The sequence below is a fragment of the Callionymus lyra genome, chromosome 16 (assembly GCF_982586985.1).
Source record: "Callionymus lyra chromosome 16, fCalLyr1.hap1.1, whole genome shotgun sequence".
NCBI classification, from domain to species: domain Eukaryota; kingdom Metazoa; phylum Chordata; class Actinopteri; order Syngnathiformes; family Callionymidae; genus Callionymus; species Callionymus lyra.
This window is the reverse complement of record NC_141833.1, coordinates 5,289,005-5,301,699: the sequence shown is the minus strand read 5'-3', so window position 1 is coordinate 5,301,699 and position 12,695 is coordinate 5,289,005. Positions and strand designations below refer to the sequence as shown.

Genomic DNA, 12,695 nt, shown 5'->3' with positions numbered 1-12,695 from the left:
CGCAGACGTCGACACTCACACTCACTACGTGTTTGATTTTGTGTGTCTGTGTAGAAACAGCTCCCAGAGAAGTGGAGTCAAGATGACGCTGCTCTATAACAGAAGATCTTTCGTTTTACTGTTTTTCAGACTCTTTCATGAGGTTCAAATCAGCCAAAACTTGTTTGAATGTTGACCGTAGATATGTTGCTTCCACCTTTCCTTTAATGCTAATTATAAAAAACTTTTTTATTTCTTGTCGATTTACTTTCCATCTGATGGAAGGTGTCGCCACATGATATGTGACCGACAAGACACACACACCACACTGGAACCACAAATACTCTTGATCATGTTTTTCTTTTTAATTCTTAATTAATGACTAAAAACATGAATATAATGAGAAATAAACAGTTATGATTATTTTTTTGTGATATCTTATCTAGCTTTTTTTTATCTTGCATTTCTAATCACATAGTTATTTTATTAAATTAAAATAAAACGTTATTTATTCATCCTTCATTGACCAAATAGCAGATATAAACATATTTTAAAAGCGATGATTTCATTTTTTCCACCGATTTTCTTCTCTTTTAAAAAAAAATAATTTATGTTTTCACTTTATGATATTTAAGCAATATTTTTCCCTTATACATTTCCTACTTTAAAATCTTTTATTTGATTCAGGATATTGGAGATCATGAAGGATATTGAACATAGGGTACAGCTGTGACAAATGACTGCCATACTCAGTTATTATGTTTTATACGTGTATATATATATATATATATATATATATAAGATCATTAGCTATTTTATTTTCTCGTTTGTCCCTCTAAATTTACTCATCTTCTTATGGTATTTTCTTCCTAAAATCATACTTTTGCTTTACTTTAATTGAAATAAAACATTTGTTTTGTAAAGTCAATAATACTTTGCTTTCATTTTCCCTGATACCTTTTAATTTGTGCACTTTTCTTTCTTTCTTTTTCTAACATGATATTCCTTTTATTTATTCCTGCAGAAAAATATAAATATACTTTGATTCATTTACTTATTTTGATGTTCAACATCTTTCTTTGATCATATATTTGTTTGTTCTATGTCTTGTTGACCACATTTACAAGAGAGATACGTTTCAATGAAAATGTTGAGTATTACTCTCAGCCTTCAACAGTTTTGTTTCTGCCTGATTATTCATCCCATTTGGCCTCTCTTCACATCACTCCACTCCTCATGCATGTTCCCGGCGTCTAACACGTCAAGTACAAGGACAAAATGTCCACTTGCTCTCCAAACACCCACAAACCACCCTCACAGATCCGTCTCATTGTCCCGTCACTGGTCATAATGATACGGCTCGTGGTGAATCCACGCCTCACGTCACCGTCAGCGACTTCCACGCTCGGGTACGAGCAGCAGGAGAAGCGAGAGCAGCTTCAAGTCTAACAGATCCCAGTGTGTGAGCTGCTTTTGGTCCAACCGCCTCCCAGGAATCAACTGTGCTTAATGGACTTTCTAATTGTCTGCCCTGAATCTGAGAGGAGCTACAGCTGTGCCCTGAGAGTGTCATAACTTAACTCTGGTTTAGGTGTGTGTGTGTGTGACGATTGTGTGGATGCATGTGTAGCTGCGCTGAAGTACGGCAGCACTGCAGTAAACATTCTTTCTAGAGGACATGGCAGGATTCTTAGGCCACATGCCAGGAACTGTTGAGTGGGAGCACGGGTTTGTGTGTCTGTGTGTCATTGAGGCTCCGGTGCGGTGCTGAAAGTGGCTGCTACACAAACTACAACTACACAACAGAAAATAGAGTCACCCCCATGTGCACATGCTTCACTTAACATATTTGTTAGTGAGTTTTTAAAACTTTCTTCATGTTTGGTTTCCTGTTACACTGAAGTAGATGGATAGGGAGGAGGATCAGCACCTGGATTTTTCATTTTATTTTCTCTAACACCGATTCAATTATAAATCTATTAACCTACTTTTAAAATAATCGAAATAACTTTTTTGATTGAGGGCTTTGTTTTATTGTTGATACAACATTTTCCATACCCAAAAGTTAAGTACATTACAGTATTTCTTGTGTTAACTGCTGTATCATTACTTTCTTATTTTGTATTTTAAATGCATATACTATTAATGTTTGTGTATTTTAAGACAGTTATTTACATGTTAATTTTACAAGGTTGTGTCCTTTATGTATATTATAAATGTCTTTATAATAATATAACTTAGCATTACCTAAAACATTACACTGCATTGTTTTAATCAAATATACTTTTAGGGACTTTTCATTATTTAATGTTTAGTTAAGTTTTGCTATAAGCTAACGGCTAATTCCAACCTTCATTGATTGTATTTTGTTCTTGTATTTATTGTAAACAATTTCAACTTGAGTCTCTTTGTAGCCACATTTTCATTATAGAAAATAGTTGTTTATAATAATATTTGTTTTAATTATTATTTTTACTTCATTTTACAAAATATAGGTATATTTGTAAGAAAAACAGGTGGATCAATTTAACTTTAGCACAAACTCAAAGTACCATAAGAAGACTCAACATGGCCGATTAGATAACATTAGTATCAAAAACTAACATATCCTGACTATTCCTACAAGTCCCACAATGCACTGCAACTGTTGCTCCTATGGGATCCAAGTGTTTGATCAAGTTTGGCCCGAGACTTGTACTTTTGATTCAGCAAACTTTAACAACTTCTGTTAATAAACAAGTTGGCCATTGAGAGTTCTGGCTTAGCTCTACTTTCAAATACAATCAAAACTTTTCCCTCACTCATGAACAAGACTCATAGAAACGTGCCTTCTTTAAGTACTTCCCAGAGAACTATGCACTTTTTTTCTTATATAATTTATCCACAGTCTTAACTTCTCTCTCATGACTTGACTTAATCTTCCTGGAAGCGGCCCCTCTGGGGAATGTGGCAGTAAATCAGGATTTTTTTTTTAAAGAAGATGTGCAGGAAAAGTTTGTCAGGTTCTGGGCAGGAGTTCTGGCTGCATCCCTGGTGCTGATGCTGCTTTTGTTTTGGGGGGGACTTTGGCCACTTGATCCCTGCATTCTCCTCTTTCTCTCTTTTTTTTTTTTTTTTTTTTTGGCCCGGTTCAGATGCAGCACAAACACAGATGCCTCTCTAAAGCTGCACACTCAGGACCACTGCAGACACAGAAGACCCCCCCCCCCCCCATCCTTTAACCATCACCCCATCAAACCCTTGTTGAATCCCAGCATGCATAAATGCGAGCTGCGTGCTCGCGCCTCACCGTTGGTGATAGTGGTCGACTTCGATCGTTGTCCACAGAAACACTGCAGCATATGCGCTCCTTTCTGAAGGAATGGCCTCAGAATCCTCATTGATTTGGGATGATGGAGCCTCTTCCCTCGGTTCCCAACATCCGCCGCGCTATCGCAACACCGCAGCGGGCAGCGTCGCGAGCACGGAGCCGCGCACCGCCGGAAGGGCACAGGCTGCGGGACAAATCACGCTAGAAGCACCGGGCATCTTGAGAAGAGAGACCCCCCTCTATCTCTCCCTCTCTCTCTCTCTCTCTCCGACGGTCGTTCCTCTTCCGGCAGGCGACGCAAGGACGTTACAATGAAGCTCCTAACTGTTCCCCCTCCTCCTCTTCCTCACTCTCCTCATCCTCCCCTCATCCTCTCCTCCTGCGCCCCCCTGGATGAGGATCACCAGCGACGGATGGAATGGCAGGAGAAAAAAAAAGGATGAGAGAGAGAGAGAGAGAGAGAGAGAGAGAGGTAGAGCAGGCCAAAGTTAAACTGCAGGAGAGAGAGAAAGAAGAGAGGAGAGAGAGAAAAAAGAGTCGTACGGTGGTGACATAATGCAGAGCTGCCACTCTTTCTTTCTTTTTTTTATTTCTTTTTTAAGGGAAAAGAGGAGAGTCGAGAGTCACGTGATCGCCAGAGTTGAAAGTTCAACAGGAGAGCGCAGGAAAAAAAAGTGGGGAAGACCGTTCGGGAGAAGAGAAAGTAAAAAGAAAAAAAAAGAGAGGGATAAAGGATGATGGAGAGGAGAGAGAAATATCAGAATAAGAATGAGGGGATAGATGTGACGTCATGAGAGGAGGGGGACATTAAAAAAGCTTTCTTTTGTGCCATTATTTTGGTTAGAATTAAATAAAAAGGGAGATTTTATAAAAAATGTATTTGTGAAATAAGATTAATACCATAACCGGTGAAAGGTTTATGTTGATTGATTGGATTTGTTTTCAGTTATAATTAAGGAACAAGAAAATAATAATTAAAGAGGTTTTTATAACTGTTTCAAAAGAGAAATTACTACAATAAATATAACAAATAAGGACTGAAGTCGCAATATCATTGTTTAAATTCAGACGTCCGCAGATTGTTTCTTCTAGTTGTAGTCTACGGGTGTGAAAGTAACACTGTTTGAATAATGTTTGTCATTCATGAGAAGAGAAAGTAAAAAAAAAAAAAGAGAGGGATGAAGGATGATGGAGAGGAGAGAAAAATATCTGAATAAGAATTAGGGGATAGATGTGACGTCATTAGAGGAGGGAGGAGGAGGGGTGGTACCGGTTACATGAAGGATGATATTCACGGTTGAGGAAAAAGTAAAACTACAAAAGCATGACCTGCAAAAAAAAACTACAATTAAGTGCATGAAAAAAAACGTCTCACCATAAACGCTGAATCAGCAAAGAACTCTGGACTGGTTAGTACTTTCATCCATTTATATTTTATACTGAGCTTTTAGTGACTTTGTGCCAATGTGTGAGTTTTTGCTTTAGTATTATTTCTATGGAATGAGGACTATGAATAGTCAAGAGTCACATACTGAAAATAAAACTCCTTTCAGACAGTAATTATCATTGATAATTGGTTTAGACAATTAAGTTAAGTGAAAAGGTATAGAAAGGTTTAAAAAAAAAGGAGGATTTGGGTCAAGAGAATTAAATAAGACAGTAAAAAAAACAGTTTTTCAAAATAAAAGAGGGGTAAAGTCATTCTCTCAACTCTGTCAACTTTATTTATAGCAGCAGTTGACGCAAAGTGCTGTATTGGAATATAAAATATATCACACCAAACGAACTGTTAAAAACACTACGATAAAACAAAAAAACTACAGATTCTCATAAAAAGAGAGTTTTAAAAATAGACACTGAAGGGGCTTTTAATTCTAAACAGTAGTCGAGAGGAAGATGTTTAAATAAATTAGATAGAATGTGGATTCAAAGTGCAGTATATAAAGACAAGAAGCACAAGAAAAAACGAAATACAAAAGTTAAAAGTTAAATGTATAATTTAAAAGGTTCTAGTGAGAATAGATGTGAAGCAAAACATGGAAGAAAAATTGATTATTTAGAATTAATTAATCTAAAAAGTCAATATAGTTAATTAAAAAAGTACCAAAATAACTACAAGACTTTCCTCTAAAGATGGCGCCAAAAACACTATTTATGGAACTCATCCCATCCAAAGTGAATCAATAGCAGAACCATAAAAACGGTGAAAGTTATAATAAAAGTAACCTGAGTTCAGAGATGAATGTTAAACATTGTTGTTTGTCGCACACTCATCGTGTCACTTCCACCTTGAGCCCTCGTCCTGTGAATAATACCTCCTCGCACAGAAGAAGGTTTGGGCTCAGCAAAACGCCTCTACATCAGCGGCCATGCAAATGAGGAAAGGTCAGAGAGGGCAGCAGCAGAGGGGGAGAAGGGGGGAGAAAGAGGGAGAAGGGGTGAGGGCTGGCACCACATTCTTAGAGGAAGGTGCAACAAAAAGTTGTTAATAGCACGAAAACGATCAGACTTTTTGTCTAGAAACGCACTCAGAAAGCTTAGGACTCGGTCAAGCCACTCGTTTACCCCAAATATGCAAAACCTAAATGTATATTATTTATAAAATATGAATTCATTTTTCAGCATTTGAAATATTGTCAATCGCAGTGAGCGCAAATGGGCAGCAGGTGGCAGTAGCATTGAAACTCTTTGTCACATCATTAACTGATACGTAATGTGAAGCAGGTACTTCTGGCAAAACTTAAACATTGGTTTAAATACTTTAACTTATTTACTTGTATACTAGTGAGATGTCGGTCTGAATCCTGTCTGAGGCACTGAGCTGTTAGTTCGCTGTTACATCTTCGTCACAGTTTCACAAACCATTCATTTTCTTAGTCCAACAAAAACAAACTTCAATGAGTTATTATCCTCAAGGTCGGAATACGTATACATCTCTAGTCCTGACATTCTTTTCTTACACGCGCATTGGTGAAAACACCAGCAGTGATACAATTATATTATACGTGGTTAAATAAATTAGATAAACATATTTTAGCTCAGAACTTTACCATCAACAAACAATAAAAAAGCTTAACACAAATGCTTAGGTTGGCAGAATAGTGTTGCAGAGATATCAAATCACTAGAGGGTATTTTGGTTTACTCACAATATTATTTTAAACACATATTTATTTTGATCAATGTTCTTTATTTTGATCTACGTTCTTTATAGTTGCACTTTGTTCTTTTGTTTGCACTTTGTTCTTGTTTTATGAAACTGGTTGTACCGAACTGGAAACACAATTTTCCGAAGGAGATCTCCAGAGGGTTTAATAAAGTCCATCCATCCATCCATCCATCCAGGGGTGTCAAAATAGGCGATTAATTAGTCATATCTTTTTAAATCACATTGATCATATGTTCTCATCTCCAACTTTAATTTTTTGTTAACAAGTTTTATTTTTTATGCGTGTTCTTCTTGTGCTTGAGTTGCCGTGGTGAAAAAAAAAAGGTTTAGTCACGCCCTGAAGTGGACATTGATTGGTCTGTTAATTATTTTAATACTTGTTTTTTAATGTTTTACTTGCAGCAAATAACATGGAATTTAAGTTTTATTTTATTCTATAATGATTTAAACAAAATAACACAGAAATATTCAGCCCTGTTGGTGAAATTTAAGGTTGCAGGAAACACTCAAATACAGCAGAGTGTAAACGGCTAGAAGTGGATCTGTTCAAAACAATAAATTACCTTATGAAGATGTCATTAATGCAACTGAAAAAAAATAGATGGGAATTAATTGAAAAAAAATCAATCAATGAGATGAATTACTCTAAAGTGAATGATTCCTTCTCTCTTCCTCTGTACCTGGACGTATTCTCACATCCTGCCTGGCACAAAGTGGATTTGCACAGCCAGCGAATCTGTTAACAGCTGCATCACGGAAAGCTGCCAAACACCTCCAGTGAAAAAAAAAAAACGGCCAAGTGTGCAAACTTGAGGTTGAAGGTTGAGTCTGAGCATCAAACCACAACAAGGCGATGTTGCCACAGACTAGGAGGATCAATACAGCGACACAAAAACACATTATAAGCCTGACAGTGGCAGATAGTCATCAAAAATATTGCTATGTGACTTCGATGGATTTCCTCAGAATACAGAAACTTGGTTGACGGTTTAAAAACTCCTTCAACTGACCCCAGAGAGTCAACGAAAAAAAACATCTTCCTGGTGTTCTTCTGAATTATCGTCATCTCTCTTTGTCCTTTTCTTCTCCAATATAAGTCAGATAAACCGGAACATTCCTGACATTGTCGATGACATTACTCCGGCTTCAACTAGAACACGTTTCAACTAACTCAACGCAAGTTTTTATTTTCCTATTACATGAAACGTATCTTTTTTAATTATCTATTAAACTATTACATTGTTTTTAATTTAACACAACTATATAGGAAACTAATGATAAAATCAGGGATTGTAGAGACACTAAAAAAGGTTTCTTTTGTGCTTTTATTTTGGTTAGAATGAAATAAAAAGGGAGATTTTATAAAAAATGTATTTGTGAAATAATATTAATTCCATAACCTGGGAAATGTTAATTTTGGATAAATGTTGATTGATTGGATTTGTTTTAAATTAATAATTACAGAACAAGAAAGGAATAATAAGGGGTTTTTATAACTGTTTCAAAAGAATATTTACTACAACAAATATAACAAATAAGGACTGAAGTCGCAATATCATCGTTTAATTTCAGACGTCTGCAGATTGTTTCTTCTAGTTGTAATCTACGGGTGTGAAAGTAACACTGTTTGGAATAATGTTTGTCATTCCTCATCGAAAATGGAATTGCCTTTTTCCCCACATTTTTATTGGGGAAGATTTGGTCTTGAGGAAGATTTAAATCACAAATCACTCACTTTAATGAATAAAAAGCTTGGATTTAAAAATCTTTAATCCTTAAAATTTGCAAAACAAAAGCAAATATATTAAAGAAAATCTAGTTTTTTGGGGAGGGGGCGAGTTCCAGCAACATCATTATAAATCTTTAAATAATAAATTCAACTCTTGCCCATTTGAGTCTGGCAGCAGCCGTGTTTAAATATTTATTGACGCTGTTTTGTTGACAAGTTGTATTTGTGTTGTTTCTTTATTCAGCGTTTTAATCCTTTTTTCATAACTTATTCACTATTCAACACGAAACACACAAATAGAAACACGTGTAAATTTATGTTAGGTTTGTATGCATTAGTTTTCAAATATTTGACATGATTCTACCTGTGTTGGGTTTTTTTTTTTTTAAATAGACTAAAAGTTAGTCAGCTTATCAGAGGGCACTCTGCCCTTCTTCTAAAAATATGTAGGGATTAAAATGTGTTTTCACCTCCATCTCTCATTAATCTCCATGTAGTCTCAAGCATTATAAATAAATAAATAACAAATCCATAGTGTAAAAAGTGGAAGCAGCAGTTTTTTTTGCTTTAAACAGCTGACAGCTCAGATACACGCTACTCTACACACGCTTTTTTTTTTTACTTCTTTTTTTTCTCTGCGGATCTTTCCAGAAAATGTGTGGAAGTCCAGCGGGGTGAGCAGTGAAACGAGGCCGGCCCACCGAGCACCAAATGCGGGTAAGAAATGAGCAACTCTCGCTGCAGCAGAAGCATGAACGTGAGGGAGAGACTCGCCCGCACACACACACACACACACACACACACACACACACACACACACACACACACACACACACAGTCACAGCAAACTAAGTTATGGTTCGATGATAATAAAAAAAAGAGACAAGTTGCTCACCGGCGTTTTTGTCACTCATCTCCTCCTGCGGTGTTGGGGTCCGGCGGGTTCGTCCGGTTCCTGAGCGGGTCAGCTGATCTGGACCGAGCAGATACACACGCGGTGTTGTTGGTGTGAAAGTGATCCAGTGCACGAGGATGAAGGAGAAGGTGCTCAGGTAAAAAAAAAAAAAAGGGAAGAGGGAGGGGAGTGTGTGTGTACGCGCGTGTGCGTGAACTTTAACCACAACACGTCTGCGGTTATCAACTAACTTTTACATGGGGATTTGCTATGGGTCATTCTACGGAAGCCTTTTGTGTCAAAATCATTTCATGGGCTCGATCAAATCTGTTCAAATTCAATTTCGAATGATAGTAAGTGTTATTTGAAGTGTGTAAATTGAATTATGCTTCAGAGAAATGCTGGTGTAGAATAAACCTCAACAATTCTATTGCAAATTACTGTTTTCTAACCAATGTTTTCCTGTTTTTAAAGCAGCACCTTAATATTTTTGTACTAAAATAACTTAACTTAAGTTGAACGACTCACATACCGTGACTTGAGGTGTTTTGTGTGATTTTTATTTTCACTCTAAAAGCTCTTGGGGATGGTGTGAACATGCTACACATCGTGCTGGTTGTGTTGGGGGGAAGGTTTGAATTACGGTACAAATACAAAGTTAAAGTTATGTTATTTACAAGGCGTCATATTATATTTCATTATCAACAATCTGATTCATTACCTCATCGACATCCATCCTTCATTCAGACAATGGAAGTCTGGAAACAGAAAATTCGTCCAACTGCTGCAAACCGGGACATGGCAACTTTTGCGACGTTTAGCGAGTGCTCATGGGAAATGTGTCCTCCCGTCGGGCTAAACACTACCACCACTGGCTAAAAAATTAATATTTATTCCCATTGAAATCCGAATTAATGCTAGTCCCACACCGTAACGTTTACATGTTCTGGCTATTACTAAGAGGCTGTTTCTTTGATTATATACATTACTCAAAACCTTGCAGGAGCCAAGGTCTCAAACAAGCAAGTTAATATTAAACTTAAGTGTCAACTTATCATCCTGTAACGTTTACATGATCTGGCTATTTCTGAGATCCCTTTTTGAATCGCGGGCACTCAAATAATTTGGGGTGACAGGGCCTCAATCTAGCACGATGATATGATATATTTGGTGGTAAGATATCTGTTAAGTTTCATTGTAAGGCACAGTGAAAAAAATCTTCCAAATGTTATGTTAAGTAAAAAAAAATTACAGAAACAGTATATCTATGTTTGAAGTGAATCTAGATAGATAGATGGATGGATGGATGGATGGATGGATGGACGGACAGATTCTACCATCTAGATATTACTCAAAACTTTGAAGGAGCCAAGGTCTAAAACAAGCATGGTATTAAGAGAAATCAGTTAAGATGATCAACCTATAATGCATAATGAAAAAAAGGTTTTCAATGTTAATGTAAAGTGATAGAAAGAAAGATACGGACACATGCTAGCTAAGCTAGCGGTTACAGCTGTAGCCGCAGTCGTTCTGAAGTGAAATTTACTACCCCGTAACACCTGTTCTTGCTATTTTCAAGACACTGTTTCTTTCATTAATATCAAGGCAAGTAGATTAGGGATGCACTTTTTCAAGTGATGACACAGCCATCAGCTTATGTCACCAAAACTATTTTAGGCATGTTGATATTATTGATACAGTAGTTAGATCAGGTCAGTTAAGCTTCACCTTATCACCGGTAAAGCAAAGTAAAAACGAAAATTTTGACATAAATTTAAAGTGTCAGAAGTCAACTAGATGGTTTACTTGCTAGTTTAGCCAACAGTTGCAGTCATTTGAATGTGAAAAATGTACCACCCTGTAACCGTTACTGTTACATGTTATGGCTTTTAGCAGGAAACACACGATTATAAAGATAAAAGTTTCCCAAATAGAATGTCAAGTTAAGGAAATTTCAACAAAATGTTTTACCTTCTAGCTTAGCTAGTGGAAAACATTTGCCATTTTTAAGTTAATTTACTACCCCATAACACTGCATGTTTTGAGGATTCGATTATTAATTCTGTAACTCCCCAAGTCAAAAATAAATGTATAATTTAGAAAGTCAAGTTGAGGAAAATCGTATCACAGGAGAACTGTATGATATGGAAAAAGCTACATGGAAATGTGTTTTTTTTTTCATGACAGAACAAGGAGATCGGTCATTTCTGTCATCGATTAGTCGGACTGGCCACGGTTATGAGCGTATCAAATGGACTGACCCGTGTCCCGGCAAGAGGTAGAACCAGACGATCTAGAAAGATGGCGCGTCCATCACAGGGCACATGAAACCTCTCGTTTAACCTGCGGGAGGAAATCATCGACCGCGATAAGGCGATAATGACCAAGTCAAGGACGTTATTCACTCATAGAGAGGCTGTAATAGCGCTGATGGTTTGACACTTAACGTTAGCATAGTGTCGCTCGAGCGAACACGCCACTGAACTGGCTTTTGTGAAGTCTTGTCATCCTTTATTTCAACAAAACATGATGCGTTCCATGTATGGACTTAAGGATTTAAGAGTGTTGCTGAAGTGCTGAGCTCAGCACAGAGTACTCCCTGGAAGTATTATCAAGGACTTACTAAACTCCAAGATGTACTTGATGACATTAGCATTAGAAAACACATTTTTGACTCAATATTGCTCTAAAAAATACAAGTTTCATCAAACTGTCGAGGAAATTGTCGGTATCAGGTCCATTGATCCGTGAGAAGAAGCGTCGAGTCAGCAGCTCGACGGGACGCGATGACCACAGCTAGAGTTTCAGTCGTCGGTATAAAAAGACTCCGATGTTCCCAGACTTGGGGTTTGAAACCGAAGCGTCGGAGTGATGTTTGACATCATGCGTCCGTCAATGACTTGAAGTCTCCGATTGAACGAAGACGCAGAAGCTGAACCTTTAATGAGTGTCCTACACGGTCGGACGTTCCTTGAATATCACACTTCCTGTCACGTGATGTGTCTCTGATGCCGATGCGGGGCCGATGCTAGCTGGCGTCGGTTTGCAGAGAATCAATAAGAGGACCTGAAAGAGGACACCCGAGCATGGGAGGGGGGGTGAGGTCGGGAGGAAATTGATCAGAACAGAACCTAAAGTCCTCTATGTTTTTCTGCACTACAGGGAATTTGGATGTTTTTCGATGCTGCAGCAGCAACTTTTAGTATAACTCCCTCCCGTTTAACTCTTTTTCTTGATTCATTTTGTGCAATGATCCCCCTCTTTTCTCTCTCCACCCCTCCTCTCCTCCTCTGCCACACCTCCATGTCCTCCCCTGCCCCAGACCTGCACCCACAGCATATCATCTAACATGTCCTTGGGTCCATACAGTGGCAAAGGCACATTGCTCTCCTTTATTTGTACATCGTATCGCTCCCTTTATTTTTTTGTTTAGTCATATGATTTTTTTTTTGTTGTGTTAGGAGCCCCTGTAGGCCTGTCAGCTCAAGATGAATTACCTGTAACTCTCCTTCAGTTCCACCAGCAGCATCACTTTGTTAAATATGGTGGAGTCAAATGCAGGTAAAGTCTCGGATCACTGCAGTGCAGCGTCTCTCTCTGTAGCGTTGAACTAT

The 12,695-nt window shown here is 37.7% G+C and overlaps 1 protein-coding gene across 2 annotated transcripts in view; it reads right to left on the bottom strand.

The window, feature by feature from the left end:
* The window catches only part of fgf12a (fibroblast growth factor 12a), a 53,709-nt gene extending 44,514 nt beyond the window's left edge, over nt 1-9,195 (bottom strand). The window contains exon 1 of one of the 2 annotated variants that reach the window (XM_087811877.1): nt 9,082-9,195. In XM_087811877.1, coding sequence (XP_087668003.1) covers nt 9,082-9,100 — 19 coding nt within the window. In that variant the 5' untranslated portion in view covers nt 9,101-9,195. Of the gene's footprint in view, nt 1-3,268; nt 3,599-9,081 lie in introns of those variants that run through there. The other variant, XM_087811876.1, reaches the window with a different exon arrangement.
* Nucleotides 9,196-12,695: the final 3,500 nt, after the last annotated feature.